A 22,428-nucleotide genomic window follows, 5' to 3' on the forward strand; every position below is an offset into this window, starting at 1 on the left:
AAATTTTAAGAACTTTAATTCTATTTTTACAACTAATAATTATATAATTTATTTATTTTAAGTTTTAAATTTTGTTAGTTGATTAATTTATTTGTAGAAGTCAATGTCATTGGTATTGATCTTAGTTAAAAGTGTATCTAAGTAAAACTGAAAAGTTATTTATATTTTGTTTCAATTTGCTTATAAGTGTTATATTAGTTCTGCAGTGTTTATATGTTAAAAGATCAAATAAAATATATTTTATGATATATTCCCTTTTATTATATAAGCAAATATTATTGTTTTTGTAAATTGTGTATATTGTTTCCAAGTGTTGATTTGTTTGTAGCTGCTTAACTAATCAGCATTATATTTTTGAAACTCCAATTATTAGTTAGAAGGTTAATAAATTAATGGATTTCAGAAATTGAATCGGTTTACTCCAACTCAGTTCGGGTCAAAATTCCTTGACTAAATATCAATATATTCAAAATATTTTTTTGATCAAAGCTTCTCCTTCCATCACCAATTTGGTAGAGATCTTGAAACAATATAGTTGCCTATCTGCTGAGTTGCATTTGATCGATTTGTAAGTGTTTCGATTTCTATAAGATCTTCATTATCTTGTATATAATTTAAAGTGAAGAAAGTTATATGTATATATATGTTAATGCCATTTTTTTTTTTTTTTTGCTTAATAAGTTCATGCCATTGTTAGAGATCTGTTTATCAAGTTGAGAACGAGGAGGTGGTTTGTTTAATCTTTAATCACTTGGGTTATCTTGAAGATATACATTAAGACTGGTGATTTGGTATATGTATCTTCATATTTTGTAAACTTGATCCAGTGTTCTTTCTTACTTCATATATAAGATTATAATCTCCACAGAAACTTGAAAGCAAATTATTACATAAACATAAATATGCATTATATATTAAAGATGATAAAGTAAAGAGTAAATATAAGGATGCTTTCACTAAAACCTTATTCCCTAACAGATTGTTTAATCCACTATTTTCTTTCTAAGTGATCAATCTTTTTGTGTAAAAGTTGTGTGTGACTATCTTTTCTATATTGAAATTCAAATTTGCACATGACATTACAAAACTATAATGTTTTTTAGCAAAAAAAAAACCTATAATGTTCGTGGATCTTTACTAATAAAATAGAGTTTTTTTTCTTTTTTGGGCATTTTTCGCCATGTGTCATCTTATCATTCGCTCATGTTTTTGAATTGAGTTTTGTTTTTCGATTTTGGCTTTGAGAAACATTCATGGCCCAATTATATATCTATTTATGAATGTTTGTAGATTTCAGGCTTAGTGTAGTGAGAATAAGTTTAGTCGTCTTCTGCCTTTAGACATTTGTAACCTCAGCCGACGAAAGTTGCAGAGATCAAAGACAACGATCACCTCTCTGTAACGTCTCACCTTTCCATGCGTTCCTCACCAAATTCGACGACCATATATGTATATGAAACCTGATGGAGAGGCCTTAGCTCACTATTTCGTCTCCCTATCTTCTACTCTTATTGCAATCTTCTAAAATGGCAAATCCTCAGAAGGCTGGTCAGCGTAAGGAGACTGTTCTTACCCGTTTCCTCCTTTTCTGGTAAGCTAGGAATGTGAAGAAAGGTGGAGAGCTAATGGAGATCAATATGGTTCTGGTAGATGATAAGGTAATTGATTCCACTGAATATGTTGTTTCTTTAAATCATATGTGAAATTTAGCACAATCTTTTGGCCGTTTTGTCGCTATGGTAATATGTTACGGGCTCTCAGTATCTGTCTAGAACCTTTTGACTCTAAAACTTTCTGAATATATTATCCTGCTCAGGTGACAAGAGATATAACATTGAGAGAATGGTTGGTAGAGGAAACCGGAGAAAGTATAAAATTAAATTTTGGTTCTGTATACAAATTCGGTGTTGAGAGCTCATCACTGGTATTCTGTTGATATAGCGTTGAGAGAATGGTTGATATAAACACACACATTTGGTGTTCGATTCTCATCATTGGTAGTCTGATTCAGTTTGGGAACCTGTTCTACATATTTGAAGGAAGAGGTTGAAGTTGCATGGTTAGTTTTTCTAATTGTTACTATGCTATAAAGAATCAGAATCCTTCGTTGTTTCTCATTCTATGACAGAATCTCATTTTAATGTTTTGTGCATTTATGCAGGGAATCAGATGAAACAAAAAAAGAGTAGACTTGAAGCGTGGTTCTGATATTTGTCGGATACGATCTCTTTGCTATCAAGGTCTGGAGGAATAGATAGTTTCGTTGGAATAACCAGAATGCCATCATCCTTGATACAGAATGGTTCAAAGTTAAGACACGAACAAAACTAAGAGACCTCATAATGAAAGAGCAAAAACACACACCTTGAGAAGTGAGCCAATAGCTACCTGCATCTGGTTCCTAATAGCGTTCAGGTTCTCAATCTCTTGATTGGCCAGCTCGGCTGTCTTGCCTTAGGTATTCACTAACACGATTTCCCCCTGCTCATCCAAGAAACCTGACCACTTCAAGATTTGGGTTTGATAGCTTTTTAGTTTTTATGTGACAGGTCGATATCGACATTGATTTTTGGGAAAAATGCAAGTTTTATGATATCATGGAGATTGTCATGTTGTCAAAGGGTTCTTGAAACGAGAATGGAGGAAGTTCTGTCAAAGTTCATATTAGCTGGAATATTTAGGTGCAACACAGCTTGAAGCTAAACTAGAAGAATCTGTTTCCAAGATCAACAGAGACATTTTATTCACAGCATATTTCTACTTGTGATGCTATTTTGTTTATTTCTGCCAACATTAATGAAACAAAAGATTTCAATAGAATTTCACAAAGGTTTTGTTTTACTATTTACACTATATTATCCTCTCTTTTTTGTACACTTTATAAATAGTTACATCCAATCCACTTTCCAAGTATTTACCAGCGAACTTCCTTTTTCTATAATACAGAATTACTCAGTTTATGAATCAGATAATCCGATAACCAAAAAACATACAAATCAACAAATCACTAACTCATCGTAGCCGGACGAAACTAACATAAAATTCCACAAAACGGTCATAAAGTTTTGTGGATCACATTGAGTAACTCTCAGAAATATAGTCATCATCATCTAGCAATTAAAAGAGACCGAAAGTCCACAGAACCCAGCACAAAACATGACCACCTAGAATCATCATTAACCAGAGCTAAGACCACTTCCATCGGCACTTCTTAAGAGGGGTTTTAAACAAAAAACAAAAAAAAATGAAAAAGAATAAAAAAACACATAACCGCCTCTTAATATGAGATTTTTAGAGCATCTGCATCAAAAAACAAACAAAAATAATAATAATAATAATAATAATAAGCGGACCAATCGCGGACCGTCACGTGGCGTGGGACCCGCATTACAGTGATGAACCGAGTTCATCCCAGCGAACCTGCAAGGGGTTAGTTCATAAAAATGAGAATATTATAATTTTTTTTTTTTTGGGAATGGTGTGAATCTGGGCATTGAACCTTCAATGCAGATGCTCTTAGAGTCGGTAAGCACCCTTACGTGTCCCTTACGTGTCACTTACGTGTCACTTACTTGTCATTTTCGTATTGGACCTCTCATTTATGTCTCTCTCTCCTTGGTGGGCGTTTTGATCCAAAATCAGTTTTTCTCTTCCTCCTCCAGTCTCGATCACTCCATCTTCTCTCTAGATTCTGATCTCGATCTCCTTCTTGATACGTCTTCATCCTGTTTTGGATTTCCAGTTTTTGTATAAGATCCATAGATCTTCGATCTAGTTATGGTTCGATTGATGTTCGTTTGATTCGAGAGCGTTCGATTTCGTCGTATGATGCCTCCGAGGTTGTTCCATGAGGGTCGACTCAGTCTTGTCCTAGCTCACCAGAGTTTGATTCTGGTGTGGATGATTTAGCTTCTCCGAAGAAGTATATTGTGTGGAGCACACACATGAACACACACGTCTTGCCTGAGTTTCTTGTCTGCATCAAAACTCCATTTAACTTCAACCGTAAGCAAAAACAAAACTTAAACTGAGTTTTCTTCTTTGTTCCTCTGTTATTGATTCCTTATTGACTTTTGCAGGAAGTCCAAGGAGATTGAGATCGCCATGGATGCCATTTCCTTTACTGATCAAAGCTTTATCGAAGTTCTTACCTCCTTCTCAGATATTCATTATTCAAAAACACTATAGAGTTCAGCAAGTAAGTGCTCTTTCTTTCTTTCTTCTTCCATCTTTGCTTCTTTTTTTAATGTTATTTTCACTCATTCTAATCGTTGCAAGTGTTGTTGGATCTTAATAAGTTTTATTAGAAATTGGAGACGTTTTGGTGCAAGTGTTGTTTTGTTCTCATATTGGTCTTTCTTTCTTAATAACTTAAGATCTTGTCTTGGTGCAAGTTTTGTTTACTCTCCCTCTTGTGTGTGTTTGCAGTGGATCCCGGAGTTGAAATTACGCGCCTGGTGTCCCCATCATCCTTGTTGGATCAAAGCTTGGTGAGATTACTTAACATTGATGATCTCACACCTTTTTATTTACTAGTTGTGACACAAGTGTGTGTGTGTGTGTGTGTGTGTTGCTGCTCTTTAGATCTTCGACATGAAAAAACCATGATGTTTAAAATGCTGAATGTGAAAGCTGTATTTGACGCAGCCATACGAGTGGTGTTGCTACCGCCTTAGCAAAAGAAGAAGAAGAGCAAAGGGCAGAAGGCAAGCTCCATCCTATGATGAATAATGATGATTGGAAAGCTCTGTTTTATATATATTAAAGATCTTCTAACAATGCATCAATGTGTTTATGTCCCATGTTGGTTTTGGTTTTCTCACCTGTTCCAAAACTACATTTTAAAGATCGATGCTTTGGATGATCCCTTGATCTCCTTTTGTCTCTGCTTGTTACATATCAAAGTCTTGTCTTTTATTGTCATTCTGTTGTTGATTCTTTCATGATTCACCCTTTTAGGTGATCCGAAAAAGACCCAACACTTGGTTCCTTGGAAGGTGCAAAGGAAAGACTTCACTTGTTCAAAGCAGACCTTCTGGAAGAAGGATCATTCGACTCTGCTATTGATGGATGCGAAGGTGTTTTCCACACTGCTTCCCCATTTTGTTATGATGTCAAAGACCCCCAGATTTTGCTCTTTATCCCCTCAAGTAGTTGTTTTCATTTCTTTGTGGATTGTGAATGATCTTTATAACTTTCTTTGATCCTGCTGTTAAGGGAACACTCAACGTTTTGAACTCGTCTACCAATTTTTATTTATGCTTTTCTTTCCTGTTTGTTTAAAATTTATAATTATAAATTTGTATTTCTATTTTTAATATGTTTTATGTCATATTTGTTTAAATTATATGAAATCTAATAATTTATAAGTTTTGTAAAATTTAAATTTAATAATTCACCTTCTAAAAAAAATATATTTAAGAACCTCGAAGGAGTTCTCTCCCATTAGACCTTTACATAACTAATTATATTAACAAGGGTTCTTAACTTCATAAAGTACACACTTAATAATCTATATATATATACTATATTAAAAGGGATATATGAGCTCTATTGAGCCTATCCACGTAGGATCAGAAATTCAAGCCAATCAGATTGTCTTAAGATGCCATGTCAGCTTAGTAAAAAAAAAATCTAACTTTACGTGGCGATTCCTTCTTCTTCTTCGACGCATTTCCAATGTCTCGCCAGATCTGGGTTTCTCTCGCCAACCCTTCGGCTACGGTTCTCCCAAAAGCCTCCCCGTAACGCCTAATTTATGGTTACCTTACTCTCATCTCCACTTCAATACATTCTCAGTTTAAGTCTCTGTTCCAATTCTCTTTTTGAAGGCGGTTCGATTTCTCACCAAACTGAAGCTAAAAAAAAAAGGGGATTTCCCAATTATACATTTCTGACTTGGAGACTGGTCGTTTTGAGGACGTGGTGGTGACACGTCTTCTTCAATTATGGGAGTGGGTACTCTGAAGAAAGGAGACGAGCTTATTGGTGGTGAACATGGTATTGCTTGACAAGAAGGTACTGATAATCTAAATTTATTTATAAAAACTTGATTTAAGGAACACCTCATTCGGTCCGCCTAAAATTCCCACTGTTTTCATTTGCAGTCGATGTTGATACAAGGTACCATCACCGCACATCGGCTCTACAGTTTTAAAAATCTACTGAGTGAAGGCGCTGTCTACGAGCTTAGTGTGTTCTATATTGCTAGAAGCAATAATCACTTCAAACTGTGGGCCTCTCCTGTCTGTATTCGATTTACCGAGCATACCAGCTTTGTCGAGGTTGTACTACCTCAGTTTCGGGTGTATATTACAATTATGTACATTTCAGATATTTTTGGTCAGGATAGGAGTATACACACCATCTACAATGACGAAAACGAGTCGATACAGCGTGTTATGGTCACGATCCAGCTGGACAGGTACGTAGTCCCTACGCAAGCACCATTAAGTTTTAAGTTTTAAAAGTTTTATTTAACTTGATAGATGTTTCTTACTGATAAACCCCATCAACCTCTGCAGGTCAACCACTGTGTGTCAGTGTGTTTGATAAGGTTGCGTGACAAGTTAGTACTCTTGGATGTGGAGACAAAAGGTAATGATTGCAACCAACATAAATCCCAAATTATTTGTCTGTGCATATGTGATTTACAATAACATGAACGCATCAGTTTTCATGCTCTCTTAATCTGTTTGTGCAGGTCGCTTAGTCCTAAACGTCACATTAGGGACACAGTTCTACTTTTATCATGAAAGCCAAGCCACTCAGTGTTTCTTAAAAGAGTCTGTTATTTCTTCCTACAATTACTTACTACTTCACGATTATTACGACGTTAGTTCCCACATTAAACATACCAGATGCAGGCTCTGCAGAGCAGAGAGTGGTTCCTCTGGTATATCTTCCAAAATATGGTGGTGTTAAGAAACTTGAATCTGTCAGACTCTCTGAACTTAATATCTACGTTCTGAATTCACCCCTACAGGTACGTTCACTGAATAAGGATCACTGTTATTATTGCATTTAGCTCAGTTCTCATGTGTACTGTCACAACATGACCAATTTACATGTGTTGTTATTTTTTTTGTTGTCTCTCCTTTTTCATACTGCGCACAATTAACCAATCAAAACGTCTCTTACTTGAAAATAAGAGACTTTTTTGCTGCTTGCTTTCTGCGTTTGCTCATTTATCTAGGCTTCACATTTGAAAAAAATATTGTCAGCAACTGTGGAGTTTCTAATATAGCACCACACAAGCGATGATATGTCTATAGCTGTTAAACTTTCTATGGTCCCAAATCCAGTGGTGAAAAGCAGTTGTTCGTATCACACAATCGGGCCAGATGATGTTCCAATTATTGAAGGATGTCCAGCCAGCACTGACCCAGAGCCTGCACATACTGATTCAGTCCTGACCTCCACCGAGACTCCCATTGATGATGAAAAGGCCCCCGGTTCAAAGTAAGCTCGAAATACTGATCACTCCAACTATGGAGACTTGGAATTTGCAAAATTCAATTCCATTGTTTGTTTCAAAATTTTATGTTTTTCTTCAATAATACTGTAATCCACATACTTTTACTCAGCACCAAAGTGTTTTTATTTACTTATCTTTGGTACAATGCCATTTAAATAGTTGAGTTGGTTATGAGCATTATTTAATTTGAATTATTTTTAAATTAGTGGACGTCATCTACTGCACTAAACCTAACAAAATAATCTCCTGATTTTTTTGGGTACATGGCCTCATTTAGGTTATGTATATTTAAGGTTTTGAGCTGTGTAAACCCTCGCATTGGCTGTAATTATTTTAGTGGGCTTAACCACTTTAGATTGGTAAGATAAGTTATCGCAATGTTTATGCGTAGTAAAAATTTAACCTTTTATTGGTTACCAAACTTAAATCTAGAGAAAATTAAAAATTTATGGAAAACCACAATAAAAGTTGATCACTAGACGTAAACTTAGAGAAAATTTAAAAAAAAATTAATGGAAAACCACAATAAAAATAGTTAAGGAAATAAAAACAGCATATAAACCAAATAAAAAAAAGAAATTTAACTACAAATAAATAATATAATCCAAAACCATAAATTTCAAGAATATATAGTGCAATTTCATAAAAGTGGATAATATAATTATTCATACACGATGATGTACTTTTTACAAGTTTCGTTATAACCAAGATCAACAAAAATAAAATAAAAACAATTAATCTGATAGATCTTTTTATTTTAAATCATGAAACTCAAGTTAAGTGAAATTAATAAGATATTGATACAAAATCATAATGAAAATTTAATAGTTAATCAAAACAAGATTTTTAAAAAATTACAGTTAAAAAATGGAACAAGACTGAAAGTAATACAATAAATACAAGAACAAAAATGAATAAATATCATTTTATGTATAAACAAGAGCCTTTAGATTATTCTATCCAAATAAATGGAGAATTATTTTTAAAAAAAAGATGTCATGATTTCCGAATTTTTTTTTAACCTAAATCCACAACTGCTATAAAAATAAAGTATAGAGTTATACAAGCCTAAACAAAGGATATGATATAAAAAATATTAATCAATTTATTGGAAAATAAATAATTTTTCGCGCGGACCAACCACTAGTTAAACTAATGGTTAGAAAACCATTGGACATACTCTAAGGGATTAATCTTATGGTACAGTTTATATGATTTAAATATTAATTTGTTGAGTGGTGGTTTCCTTATAAAGTTTGTCGTTTAGTTTGGTTTGTGTCTTATCTATACTATTAAAGCAGGATTCTATTGTCATTTTTACCTTAGTCTGCCATTTCTTTACTAACATTGCATGTTTCATTAAGGGCAATCAAGTAATATTAATAACACATCTATATTGGGCCATTTTTTTTATCCAGCCCACTGTCCACATCAGATCTCTCTTGGGCCATTTGGGCCGATTAAGAAATCAGATCCAATTCTCACATTTTTTTTTTCCTTTGGGCTATTGAGTTCAAGTTCAAATAATTTTTTTCAACCATTCTTAATTTTTTTTTTCTTTTCTTAATATAATTTAAGCATTCATAAAAAAATTGATTTTTTCATTGAAAAATATAAATCTTTATTAAAAGTATATAATTATTTTCATTAAAAATATTAACCACATAATAAAATTAATTCATCAGAGTTATACCAACGTAATTCATTAAAAAAATAAAGTTTAATTTTTTAAACATAAATAGTCATTTAAAATGAAACATGATAAAGAAAGATAAAAAATTTAAGTCTTTTTATAAAATAAAACACAAATATATGAAATATGAAATTTACTAAATATTTTGACCATTGAAAAAAAAAGAAAATAAACCCGCGCTTTGAAAGCGCGGGTCAAAATCTAGTTCTACATTTATAATAGGTTCTCAACAACTGGTTTAGAGAACAATAGTATACTGTCGTCTAGATTAGTATTTGACTCGGTTTATTTCCAATCATAAAGTAGTTTGGTTTGGTATGAGAAACAACCTGCTAAATCAATCGTTTTAGTCAGAAACCATATTAGCCAGTTGCATTTTCTCTTATTCTGCTTAAATTTGATCAACCTATTTAGTTGACTGTATATTTAGTTTGCCCAATCAATCTAATTAGGGATTTAAATAAATCATTTTTTTGTCAGCAAAAAATCAATTAAAGAGTCGGTTTATACATTGGTTGGAGTACCGAAAACTAGAAATTCAATGATTCTAAACGCAAAAAAAAAAAAAAACCAGTAACATTTGCTTTACATAAAAACTAAATGAGCAAAATAAAAAAAAACTACTTGGATTATACTATAATTTAATCAACATTTTATTCATTTTTCTCATTATTTTATATATAATCTAAATAATAAAATAATTTCTTTTATTTATAAATTTATAATAAGACCCTTTATATATGATATATTTATTTAAGTACAAATAAATTAATACTTTATAAAAAATCCAGGCGTAATTAGCTGTACCTTTAACATTTGTTTTACATAAAAACGTAAATGAGCAAAAAAGAAATAGATTATAACTAAAATTTAATTAACAATTTATTCATTTTGCTCATTATTCCATATATATATAATCAAAATAATATATGATAATGTTAAAAATTTAATTAACGATTAATATTAAAAAAATCTCATAATTTAAAAAATTATAAAATTCTTTATATATATGATACATTTATTTAAATAGAAATAAATTGAATATTTTATAAAAAATCATGGACTTAGACCGGACAAACTTTTAGTAACTGTAAATAGTAAACAATTTGGTACCATACGCCATAAAAAATTGTGGACTTGTGTATCCTCTTGATTTTATCCCATATCCTATTAAATGAAAAACACTTTGAAAACTTACCTTAAAAGCTTTAGTCTATGACGTGTCTTCGTAAGAAGCTTTTATTTTAAAAAACGCTGATGTGTCGAGCGGAGAACATTTCTAGTAAAAATTTTGACTTTAATGCAGACTACTATTTTCTATTTTCTTACAGTTATTATGATAAACATGGAACATATTGCCGTATTTGATATTTGATCTTTGATAGATATATTAGACGATTCTGAGAAGTCATATGTTAGTGTCATCAAAATAAGTCAGAGATATAACCTTTACGTTAGTTATATATGTTACAACTAATTTTTAAGATATGTTATATTCTTATGATATTTTATATAGTTATTAAAAGTATGTTTTACACGCAATAAATCTACGTAACGAGTTATATAGAAAGCAAGTCATAATGCTTGGTTCACAAGGCTGTCAATATGTAATATATGTAGAATGATTCCCTAAAAATAACATATTTAACATATTTTAACTAAGAAATTAATTCTGTCTTTCCTAATTAACAAAGATGTAATATTCTAACCTAATGTTTTCAGTATACTATATACTAGATGATAATCCGCGCATGCGCGAGGTGATTTTTTATAATAATGTTTATTTATTAAATGGTTTTAACATTTTGCAACACTACAATTTTTATCGATTATATAATGACGAATACAAATGTTAGTCTCTTAAATATATCATCGTTGTTGAATAGTTAGCGTATTACATCTCATTTTAATTATTTTTAAGACTTCATATGCACAAAAAGAAATTAAGTTTTGCGGCTGACACAAATCACCAAAACCAAATAGACAACATCGATTGTATAATGACGAAAGGGGATTAGGTTTTATGCTCTCGATTTGTTTACTATTGACTCTCCATAAGTGATTTCATTTTCTACTTCTATAAAATTGTGCTTTCGTTTCCGTCTTTGTTTCATTGATATGAATTAAGTTTCTTTTTTTTTAACTTCTTCTATGAATTCAGTGAATTACATAAGTGTCAATTTAAAAAAAAAATAGACATATGTAAAAATTAGTTTCACTCCAGATACATATCTAAGAATCAAAATTTTGAAAAAAAAATCACCTGAAAACTATATTAACAGGTTAGTGTTTAAATCTAATATATCAAGCTGTTATATAATATAAATGCAAACTCAAAATATAAAATGTCAGTCAAGTATATATTTACCAGCTCAACCTAAAAATTATCTAATTCAAGAACAACAAAACAAATTATTTATTTCACTAGTTCAGATAAAATCTGAATCCGAACGGGTAATCTCCGAACCCGAATGGATATCCGAAGATAACCAAACATAGGTATACTTAACCCTATATTTAGTTTACTTCTCTCATTTTAGTCAAAATATTTATATTAATGATGCTCATTGTTCAAAATTAGATAATATACATATAATTATGGATAAAATCATTTGCTACTCATTTAAAATACATATCAAGCTCTTGTTTCTTGCATTAACAAAAGTTGCATCTAAAATTTGAAAACAACAACTAAATTAGTGTCTTTCTAACCTATTAATAGTTTTTGTCTTTTAAAAATTAGAAAACCAGTTAAGTTAAAATATATTTTAAATACAAAAAACTTAAACAATGAATAATTTATTTATTTTTCCTTCAAAATTTAAATATCCGAACCCAATCAAAAATATCCGAACCCGAACATAAAATACCCGAACCCGACTCGAAATATAGATATACCCGAATGAGTTCTATAACTTTATACTGAAATATCCGATACGAACCCGAACGTGTATCTGAACGCTGACCCATACGATATATGATCATTTGTATCTTGCTTGAACAAAAAAAAAGTTAAACCATTGATCACAAAATTTTTAGTGTGGGACTTTTACCATTTTTATTAATTTATAGTCGTTTGTAAAAATTTTAAATATAACATATAAAAAAATCTAAATTTTTTTTATTATATACTTAATGTGATTGTTTAATTTCTTTTAATAGTATAAAATTAAACAAAAAAGAGATGTTAGAAAAATTGTTATCAAATATGTATTATTCATAATCATTAATTGTCATATATATGTTAACCATATTAGGTAATTCCGTAACTTTTATTCAAGGAAAGAAAAAATATTCTTTTGTACATTACTAATTAATTTGATAGCTAGTTTAATAAAAAACATAGTATATGTTTATATGAACAAACTTATTTTTCTAACAATTTTAAGAATCATTTTCGTGATGATACGTGACTACGAAAATATGTTGTAATGCTCCAAGATTAATATACAAGGGATGGGATACTCGCTATCATAATCTCCATCGCAAAATTTAAGCCCAAGAGTATTAATCATAAAGAAGATGACAGCAAATTAGTCTTCAAAAAAAAAAAAAAAATAGCAGCAAATTTTTGACCAAGTTACAGAATTGAAACCTTATCTATTGAATGTTAAGAACAAGTTACAGAATTGAAACCTTATCTATTGAATGTTAAGAATATAATCAGTTTATGAAAGCCATGACTCGATACTAAATAATATTAACACAAACATAAGTTATGTTGGACCATATGTGGGCTTGCTGCCGTACATAATCATAATATATAATTTCAACATTTATATAGATATCTCATCATGCTCAAAGCGGTATATATTGATTGGCCATGTGGTTCATCCCGAAAAGAAAAACTAATGTGATTAAAATCAAACATGATAATCTCTGAAATATAAAACAAAACAAAATACATGTGAAAATTTAGTTACAGATTTGTTAAAAACACTTTTCGGAAAATAAACCCTAATCTTTGAAATCTTTCGTTGGTCGTCATCATCTTCCACGCAGAACCCTTTTGTGAATCCCTTCAATGATTTTCTAGAATGCCATTCAAGTGAACCAAAACGGATTTCGACTCAGACCGGATTTTAGGGTTGCCGTTGGTGGCAAGGAACTGAAGAGCGCGCAAGGCGTTTGTTTTGGTGATAACCCGAGAAGTCAAAGTCAAGCTTCCCATCATTCTGAGAACTTGGACGCATCTTATTGCTTCGGGAGAGACGGTGTGGCGTCCTTTGTTGCTTGCCACATGAGCAGCTCGTGTGGCTATGCGGATGAGTGTTTCAAAGTCTTTGCTTCTCACGGTTCTTGTTTTTCTGTTTTGTCTCTTGACATCTTTTGTAAGTTGAGGAGGTAGATCATCGGAGAAATCCATCGGTTTTGAGAGAAAAGGAAACAAGAGATCGATAGAGGCTGAGGAGGAGAGTGCTGTGTGAGTAAGAGGAGACTAATTCGGTTCATTATATTGACGAAAAATTCAATATTATTGGGAGAAAAAGGAAATAACGAGAAATAGGTTTACTATTTTTCTTTTTTTCTTGAACCAAAACGAATTTCCTTTTCTTCTCGTCTGCTCAACAAATACATGTAGCTTGAATGGCAAGTCTAGACGCCCATTATACTAACAATCCTGATTTCTTGACCATTTATATCACGTACAGGAAAAAATTCTTAATTTTTTGTATATTTATAATAAAATTATCTATAATCTTTTTAAAAGTTTATCAGAAAGAGATGAATATACTTAAATAAACCATAAACATATTTATCATAAATAACTACAAACATATAAAATTCAGTTAGCTTTGTTTTAAATTTTACATTGATCTTAATTAGCTCACGAATAATATATTAGTTTGAAACTTTTCAGTTTTTATGGCTTGTTCTTCTTTTTTTTGGGTAAATTGTTAAGTTTTATGCCTTATGTCTTGTTCTTCCTCTTTTTTTCTAGTTAACTCTTAACATGTTTTTCTTAGTTCTTAACCTGTAACTTATGATTTATTTTTCTTATTAGATTTAGTATTCCAATTGCAAACAAAAACAATATTTAAAATCCAAAAACAGTCAAAAATTTTGTAACAGAGACACAATTTTATGAAAGCAAATCAAGAGATAAATATCAGTACGTAAAAGTGGAAGTTATCAGACACTTTATTTTAAGAATAGAGGATAGTTAGTACTTAGTGTATGCTATCTTTTAATTATATATGGCATAACGGATAAACTCACAGACTCATCACTAAAGCATCTAACTTCTAGTTAATACTCGTACTGAGATGGTGATGTGAAAGCATAGTTACAGAATTATATGTATTAATGAATAATCGAACACTAATTTGACAGAAAGAGTGAATTATGAGTGATTTTCCAACCATTCTTACTTTCAAGAACGAAGACTTCAAATTTATTACTTACCTTATAGAATATAAACATTGAAGAATTTGATTGTTTGAGTTCCTTCTATTCCATGTAGTCAAGAGGACGCAATAAATTCATGTTCACTTTGTATTGTTCTTTTTACTCACTTTTAGTTGTGTATTGATATATCAAACATCTAAATAAAAAGTTTATGTAGTGCAGAGACCGTGGACCAAATTTTCGAGAAACTAAAAAGATAATACATACATGTAGTTTTTGATCAAAAAATACATACATATAGCTAATATATACCTCTGTTACTTCTCTCTAGAAATTTGATCAATGTTTCGATGGCAGTACTGGCATTGCATCTTTTCAACCCTTGAAGTTCCTATAACCTTATCAAAACCAACTTTCTCACTCAATATTTGAAACATTAATCTATAGAGAAAAAAGTATCAAAATCGTTACTGCTACTGTACCATGTCTACGTCTGCTTTCTATCTTCCTTCTCCGTCTTTTTCATTTTCTGCCAGATCTTAAAGTGAAGTTTCTTTGAACTGGTAGAATCTCCATCAACTTAGATCCACCAACCACCATATCCATTGTTTCTCGAAATTTCTTCACCCTTAACAGGTTCCAATGAAGCAAAACTGCACATAGGAGTTTGATAGCGTAACTTTATTACAGAAAGAGTAAGTGGAACCATTGCAAAATTATAGGAAATTACATTGAAGGCAAATAGACATGAATTTATAGCTTCGTGAATTAAACTTCCTCCACAGAAAAAGTAACAGTTTTGAAATCGTGTTTGTGATCACGAAGCAGTGGGATAAATATTAGAAACTCTAAATATTAACGATTTATATAGGGCATTTAATTTTTTTTCTTTTTTTTCTGCTTTTAGATTTTTTCTTTAAATACTTAATTTTATTCCATGTGTCAGAATTTTATTGGTAATGTGATTTGTGATTTAGTATATAAAGGATACCAATACTTTTTCTATTAACTACGCATAATGTGAAACAATTTCGCGCGCAGAGATATCTACTCTTTGAGAAATGTTCTCAGAAAGTAAATTTATTGGTTACATTACAAGGTAAAGAATTGATGAAAACTTTGAGAGACACTATGAATTGATGAAATCGAATATTATTTCTATTAAAATCATTATCAGATAATCATAGTTTTCTTGGTGACAAAAAAAAACAAAAGAAAGAATCATAGTTTTCCATGGATGACATAAATTTGTTTTGTTGCAGATTATTTTTCTTCTCTTCACAGCTAACTCATTCCTAGAGTAGAATAAATGATCATCTCCTGCATTTCATGAACATTCCAGTTATATTAAAAGAAAGCATGGAGTTTTAAAACACTACCCAACCAGAAGCAAATTATCGTGATGGTATGAGTATGAGAGGAAACAATTACAATCTAAACAGAAAACTACCGTTAAGCTAGATGAGCTTCCAACCTAAAACCAATTGAATCTTATATATTACTAAGGATCCCTTCAAACATCCGATGTAGGACACTTTGTGTCTAATACGCCCCTCGAGATGATGACTCTTTGAGCGTCAATCTCGGAGTGCTCGGACAATGATCGATGGACCAACTTTGGGCCAGATCGATATGGATCGGGTTGGACTGCGTGGATCGAGCTCTGATACCATGTTAAGCTAGATTGACTTTCAACCTAAAACCAATTGGTGATAAGTGAGGTGACCCTTCTATCTTATATATTACTAGGGGGTGTCCGCGCTTCGCGCGGAATATTGTTTTATTATTGCTAAGAGCATGATTTTTTTTTTGGATAATGTAATTATGTTATCGTTTTTATTTGTTAAGATCATTATTTGATGTTTTTAGTTTGTTATGTAGTAGGTGATAAGTTAATATATTTTGCATTTGTTTTTTTTTGAATAATGTGTTGTTGTTTGTATAGTACTTGTTAGTAGTCAAATGAGTCTCTAACGTAAACTAATATTGAATTTCATTAACTTTGCATCTACGCATTTGTTGATTCTAAGATTAACGGTTTCATCGTCAAAATTGTATTATATTTTTTTCATATTTTTGAAAATTATAATTTTTAAGATGTTTTTTGCCCTCTCCCCATATTTTAAACTTGAGCCCTCACCGTCTATATATTTCGTTACAAATCTGGTGTGCGGTGCTTCTCACCATCACCGGAAAAAGACTCACATTTTTCTCTTGTTCTTCTTGCCTTCTTCACCTATGAGATTATATGGTATTTGTTGCAGATTGGGTTTATGAGTTTTCAGTTGTTCGGTTGCTTCCCACAGCATTGTAGGTTGTTCCAGTCAATATTGATTGCTCATCTTCTTCCTTAGATTTCAGCTGATGTTAGGAACTGCATCTCCTTGGTTGGGTCAGATTTTATTCGTCTTTGATTTTGTATTCCTCTTCGTTGGCTTACCGTCAATAGTCTCTGCTCGTTTTGGTTTTCAAGATCCAGTTTTTGGTGTTCTGACTTCTATGCTCTCTTTCATATATAGCTCGAGGACGGCTCCATAGTTTTCTGATTTCGCTCCGTCTCCCTTTCCCTCTCTATTCTTGCATCTCTTTGCAGCTTTCATCGCATCTCTGGTGGCTCTCCCTTTCACCATGTTTGCCAGTCGAGATTTGGATAATGTTTTCGTTCGTGTATGCTATGTGGGCTTGGAAGGTTATTTCTGGTCTCAAGTTTAGTCTCTGATTTTTTGGTGGTTGTCTTCCATTCTCCCTCTCTCATGTTGTTTCTTTTCTTTCCATGTTTTCCTTGGTATAGGTGTGCGGAGTTAGTCTCTTGGAGCTTTGGTCCCTTCTATCCAGAGATTTGTGGTTTTTTAGTTGCATGCCGTATTGTATGTTCTTTTTTAGTCTGTGAGGTGTTTCTTTCTTTTTAGCTACTGGTTGTGATTCCGGTGTTTTAGGCATATATTTTCCTGCTTTTTGGTGGCTTTGGCCTTTAGATTATTATTCTCCCTTTGGCCCGCTTTTTTAGTTTATGTGTTGGTTGTCTAGTTTCTTATTCTTAATTTGATTATCTTATGATACTAATATTGAAATAAATATAATTTGTAAATGAAATAATAAAAATTAGTAAAAATAATAAAATGATGAAAAGTCTTGCTATTTTTAGATGTGAATAAATTAAATATTTAAAATATATTTATATTATTTTATTTATTTCTTGAATTTTAGAGACCAATAAGTGTGAGAAGGATTAGATAATACACAATTAGAAATTGATGGAGAAAATTGCAATAATTTAAAAGAAAAAAAATTTAAATACAAAAAAAAACATGAGGACACATGTCAACAAACCCCCATTCCACATGTCATAAGAAGGGAAAAAACCAACTTTATATATAAAGATTAAGGTTCCCTTCCAACATTCCGATATGGGATCTAATAACTACATCACTCGAGTTCAAAGGAACATAATTGCAATCTTAACACTGGTCTATAGTTGAACAGACAATGGCACAATTCCAAGTTTTGTAGAGATTCCCAACACCTTAAATTAAAATAGATAAAAATCAAATTACATTACAATATCCTTTTCAAGTTACATTACAAATAACAAAGTATTAAATATTTCTTTTTACTAAAAGGATAGGATACATTAATGTCAAATCTGTTTCCTATATAAATGCAAACACACATAACAATTAACATCATAAACATTAGAAAAAGCAGAAAAAAAATCACATCAAAGAACCCTAATTAATTTCTCCTACAATGGACGTCTTACCTAGGGATCTCATGCACAAAATTCTCTTCATGATAGATCACAGATCCGTGGCGATGATGCGTTGCACAAATAGATCCCTCCAAACGCATATAAACGACCCATATTTTAAATCTGAATACTCTTCTCGGGTTGGATCCGGTTTGGTACATATCTCGGCGTCTGGCTCAAGTTATCTCTCCTACAACCCTAACGGCGATTCTAGGTCACTCAAAACCAAAGATACCTTAAAGGAGAGTCATATCCTGGGATCTTGCTCTGGCCTTCTACTAGTCTTCATTGATGATCGTCTATGCGTCGTGAATCCAGTTACCAAGAAGTTTCGATACTTTAACCAGTCTTGGTTCATGCGTTTCACTGGGGTGTTTAGCCATACAGGCGTTGTTAATCGGGGAAACAAAAAGCACATCGGGTTGGTGGTTGATCGAACCACCAAGAGTTTCAAAATAGTCCACATGGTCGATGTGGGAACAGACTATGAAAGTAGGTATAAGTTTGAGATCAACGGTGAAAACTCATGGAGACGTCCAAAAACAACGCTTACTTGTCTCTCAAGCGTTCCACTGAAAACACCTGTTTACTTGGAAAGGTCTCTTCACTGGCTGAGAAACGACGGAAGCATCGTGTCTTTCAATCTCGAAACAGAGCATGCACGACTTATTCCGACCAGTTTTCCCCGGGGATTGAGTTTAAAAACGCTATTCACCTTAGGTAATAATGGACTAACATTGATATCGGCAACGGAGGAATACATTTATGTTTATTCCCTTGAGAACATTCTCCGTGATCCTAAGTGGGTTTTTGTGAAGAAAATCCAAAACATAATGATGGACAAAAAGAAGCTTAGTTATTGGAACTTAGAGGCTTACAACGGCAAGTGTTTATTGTTGAGGGAGTATAGGGCGAAGGAAGAAGAACCACTTTTTTGCGACCAAGTGGTTCATGTGTACGACTTGAGTACTAACAAGTGGGTAGTCATGGGTTCGATTCCAGGGTGGTGTAGTGTAAATCACGAATTTTTTCAGTTCACACCGTCGACTTCTTATGTAGTGGGACTTGATGAGATTTTGCCTTGGGCTGGCGGACGCATCTCCTCTCTAAGCACTATTATGGCACTGATTGATGGAAGCTCATCAGAAAAGGTGGAAAAACAATTAGGAAAAGATCAGCCGGACACAGTTTTTTTTTCTGAGCAAAGTGCTAAAAAGAAAAGAAGAGTGGTGTGAACAAATCCGTATCATTTGAGGAACATGTTGCGTCTTAATTTGGCTAATGAACACTATTTTATGCTTTCTACGGTTATGATTGTGTGCTTGTTTAAAAATTGGAAGTACATATTAATCAGTTTGCTTAGAATCACTCAACCAACCAAAAACTTCAACACTACAATAGCCAACGGTTGTTCAAACGTCCCAACATATAAAATGGTTCAAATCGTGTTTTAGTAAAGTATGTTTCTTATGCTAGTCTTCACAGTGTATGATGATTCATTTTATCAAATTGAGTTGAAATTATAATGGAGAGGATACAAATCAAATAGACCTTTTGCTATCACTGTTCTTTTTTGTTCTTTTCTTCTTTTTTTTAAAAAAATATCTTGTTAGGAAAAGAATGCTACCACTGAAATGAGACCTGTAAAGTTCTCCCAGCAAACTAGCACATTGGTTACCAGACTGATTTGTACGATAACCTAATGGACTTGAACATCTATTCCCAACATTTAATCGTGTATATGCAGTGGTGTAACTTCAGATTGTACATTTTATCGTCTAGGACTCTATTGATGACAAATATCAACATGCATCGGTACTGGTCTAATTTTGAGTATCTCAAGTGCAAATTATAATTATTTTATCATGCTTCCAATAATTAGTTGAATGTTAATTTTTGTAAAAAATCAAGCCGCTTACAAGTAAACAGATGGTACACCGCACATGCTTGACAGTATCTCAAGAGCCTTGCATTGGGGTTGCTCCAATTTATTTAAGACTATGAGATATATTTAATAAACTTAAATAGAATAATGGGTTTATATAAAAAAATCTGTGGAGGGTTCTTCTGAGATAAAACGGTTGTAATTTTGAATAAACTATATATAGAACACACAACCATCTTAAATTCTAGATAGGCACCTTCATCTCCAATTTTTTTTTGTTCTTCTTGGTTTCTTGAAGCCTAATTTGTTCTTTATATCTAGAAATGCCTTGAAGCAAAGACACCAACCGCCAGAAATTTACAAAACTAATAAAAACAAGAAGAAACTGATCTAGATCCTGATCTTTACGACATATACGTCGATTTATCTCCCTCTGAAGGCTTCTCTTCTCCTTTGTCTAAATCACCGTGGTCCGTACAAGTCGATCGCAACGTCATAGAACCTAAGAGCATGATTAACCCGAGGTTCTTAGGAAGGGTTCTTAGTGGAAATTAATAAACTGTTTCTTAACTTTTACTAAAAAAGCTAAGAATCGTGAAGAATATGTCTTAGTATTTTGTAAGTAATCTAGTACTCTTCTATCTCTTTCGGGTTTAGTTGATAATCTAATTAGGATCTGGTTTAGGTAAACCGGAGTTATCCATTAGTTAGTAAAACGAGAAATAGAGATGTCGTTTTGTATAGAAAGAGAGAGTCTTTAAATAGCTCAGGTTGTTGAGCTAAGGGTTAAAGTCTGTCGATCAAGTTTGTTACGATCAAGAGAGGTAGAGAGAGAGGAGAGATTAGGATTGTATCTCGGAGCTCGATTGTGAGCAAATATAGTGAAGTTGCTGGTTCGATCCCAGCTCTGGTGAGCTATAGCGGCCTTTCCGGTACGGAGAGGTGCGGTGAACACCGGGTCAACATATCGTCGTGTCTTCTTCCGCTTTATACTTGTGATTGAGTTGATTACAGGTCAAGATCAAGGAGAACGAATCGTACAAAGTGGTATCAGAGCCAGGTTAAGAAGAAGAAGAGGTGATCGATTCGTTCGGATCTTGGGGAGATCGAGCTCGATCAGAGATGAACGGCGATAAAGTCAAGATCGAGAGATTCGACGGAAACAGAGACTTCTCTCTTTGGAAACGAAGGATGTTCGCTTATCTGACCGTGTCAGGGTTGAAGGATGTGCTCGTCGAGAAGCCTTCTAATGAAGAATCCAAGGAGGAGAAGAGCGATCAAGATCCTGAAGATAACAAGAAGATTCAAGTAGATGAGGAATCAAGATTAGAAAGATGCGAAAAGGCGATGAACTTGATCTTCCTAAATGTAGGAGATCATGTTTTGCGAAAGATTGAGAGGTGTACTACCGCAGCGGAAACGTGGGCACTTCTTGAGACCTTGTACATGCCTAAGTCACTACCAAACAGGGTCCACGCCCAGCTTGAGCTGTATGGGTTCAAGATGAAAGACCAACGTACTATAGACGAGAACATAGATGACTTCCTCAAGATTGTAGGTGACTTAAGTCATCTAAGCATCGATGTTCCAGAAGAAGTTCAAGCAGTGTTACTTCTCAATGCGCTACCAGTGAAGTATGATCAGCTTAAAGAGACTTTGAAGTATAGCAGGGAAGCAATAAAGGTTGAGGATGTTGCAAGTTCGGCAAGATCAAAGGAAAAGGAAATGAAGTCACTATCAAGTACTAGAGCGGGGTCTGAAGGGCTCTACGTTCGAGGAAGATCAGACAGCAGGAGCTTCTCTAGCTCGGGAAAGCAGCGTAATGGCAAGTCAAGGTCGAAGTCTGCAGAGAAAAAGAAAGTATGTTGGATCTGCGGAAAGGAAGGACATTTCAAGAAACAGTGCTATAAGTGGTTAGACAGAAACAAGCAGAATCCACAGGGAAACGACAGAGGTGGAGAAGCTGCAATGGTTAGAGATGATGCTCAAGACCTAGTGGGTCTTATAGCTAGTGAGATAAACTTATCTCAAGGGTCGGCTGATCAAGAAGAATGGGTTATGGACACAGGCTGTTCATTTCACATGACTCCACGAAGAGAAGTGTTCCTGAGCCTTACAAAAGCAGATGCAGGGAAGGTAAGGATGGCAAATAACACAAGTGCAGAAGTAAAAGGAGTTGGTTCAGTAAGGTTTGAAAATGAAGACGGTACTACTTTTGTTCTTCATGAGGTAAGGTACATGCCAAGCATTGGAAGAAACCTTATCTCACTGGGAAC

The 22,428-nt window shown here is 33.1% G+C and overlaps 2 protein-coding genes and 2 long non-coding RNA genes across 10 annotated transcripts; 3 read left to right on the forward strand and 1 right to left on the reverse strand.

The window, feature by feature from the left end:
• The first annotated feature begins 90 nt into the window (after window positions 1-90).
• Window positions 91-2,903, forward strand: LOC111208560. The gene is made up of 3 exons (XR_002660456.2): window positions 91-2,059; window positions 2,162-2,458; window positions 2,550-2,903. It is a non-coding gene; the product is annotated as an uncharacterized LOC111208560 (long non-coding RNA).
• A 728-nt stretch (window positions 2,904-3,631) lies between these two features.
• LOC106382420 lies at window positions 3,632-7,612 on the forward strand. Of its 7 annotated transcripts, XR_007327054.1 has the most exons (9): window positions 3,634-4,005; window positions 4,080-4,198; window positions 4,429-4,490; window positions 4,648-5,744; window positions 5,832-6,018; window positions 6,108-6,424; window positions 6,525-6,597; window positions 6,704-6,985; window positions 7,305-7,612. It is a non-coding gene; the product is annotated as an uncharacterized LOC106382420 (long non-coding RNA). The 7 variants fall into 7 exon arrangements; XR_001276866.3 differs by having other exon boundaries at window positions 3,632-4,005; window positions 6,704-7,612; XR_001276867.3 differs by having other exon boundaries at window positions 4,648-6,018; window positions 7,224-7,612.
• A 5,579-nt stretch (window positions 7,613-13,191) lies between these two features.
• Window positions 13,192-13,536, reverse strand: BNAC08G21810D. Its single transcript, XM_013818883.1, has one exon. The coding sequence runs from the start codon at window positions 13,534-13,536 to the stop codon at window positions 13,192-13,194; it is 345 nt and encodes a 114-aa protein (XP_013674337.1).
• A 4,276-nt stretch (window positions 13,537-17,812) lies between these two features.
• On the forward strand, window positions 17,813-19,503 carry LOC106378817 (putative F-box protein At1g57580). The gene has a single exon (XM_013818882.3). It carries the CDS (start codon window positions 18,267-18,269, stop codon window positions 19,500-19,502), a length of 1,236 nt encoding a protein of 411 aa, XP_013674336.1. The 5' UTR covers window positions 17,813-18,266; the 3' UTR covers window position 19,503.
• The last annotated feature ends 2,925 nt before the right edge of the window (window positions 19,504-22,428 follow it).

Source organism: Brassica napus, chromosome C8 (assembly GCF_020379485.1).
Source record: "Brassica napus cultivar Da-Ae chromosome C8, Da-Ae, whole genome shotgun sequence".
NCBI classification, from domain to species: domain Eukaryota; kingdom Viridiplantae; phylum Streptophyta; class Magnoliopsida; order Brassicales; family Brassicaceae; genus Brassica; species Brassica napus.

Coding starts and splice junctions, on each gene's coding strand:
- BNAC08G21810D (XM_013818883.1), bottom strand. CDS start 13,536: ATGGATTTCTCCGATGATCTACCTCCTCAACTTACAAAAGATGTCAAG.
- LOC106378817 (XM_013818882.3), top strand. CDS start 18,267: ATGGACGTCTTACCTAGGGATCTCATGCACAAAATTCTCTTCATGATA.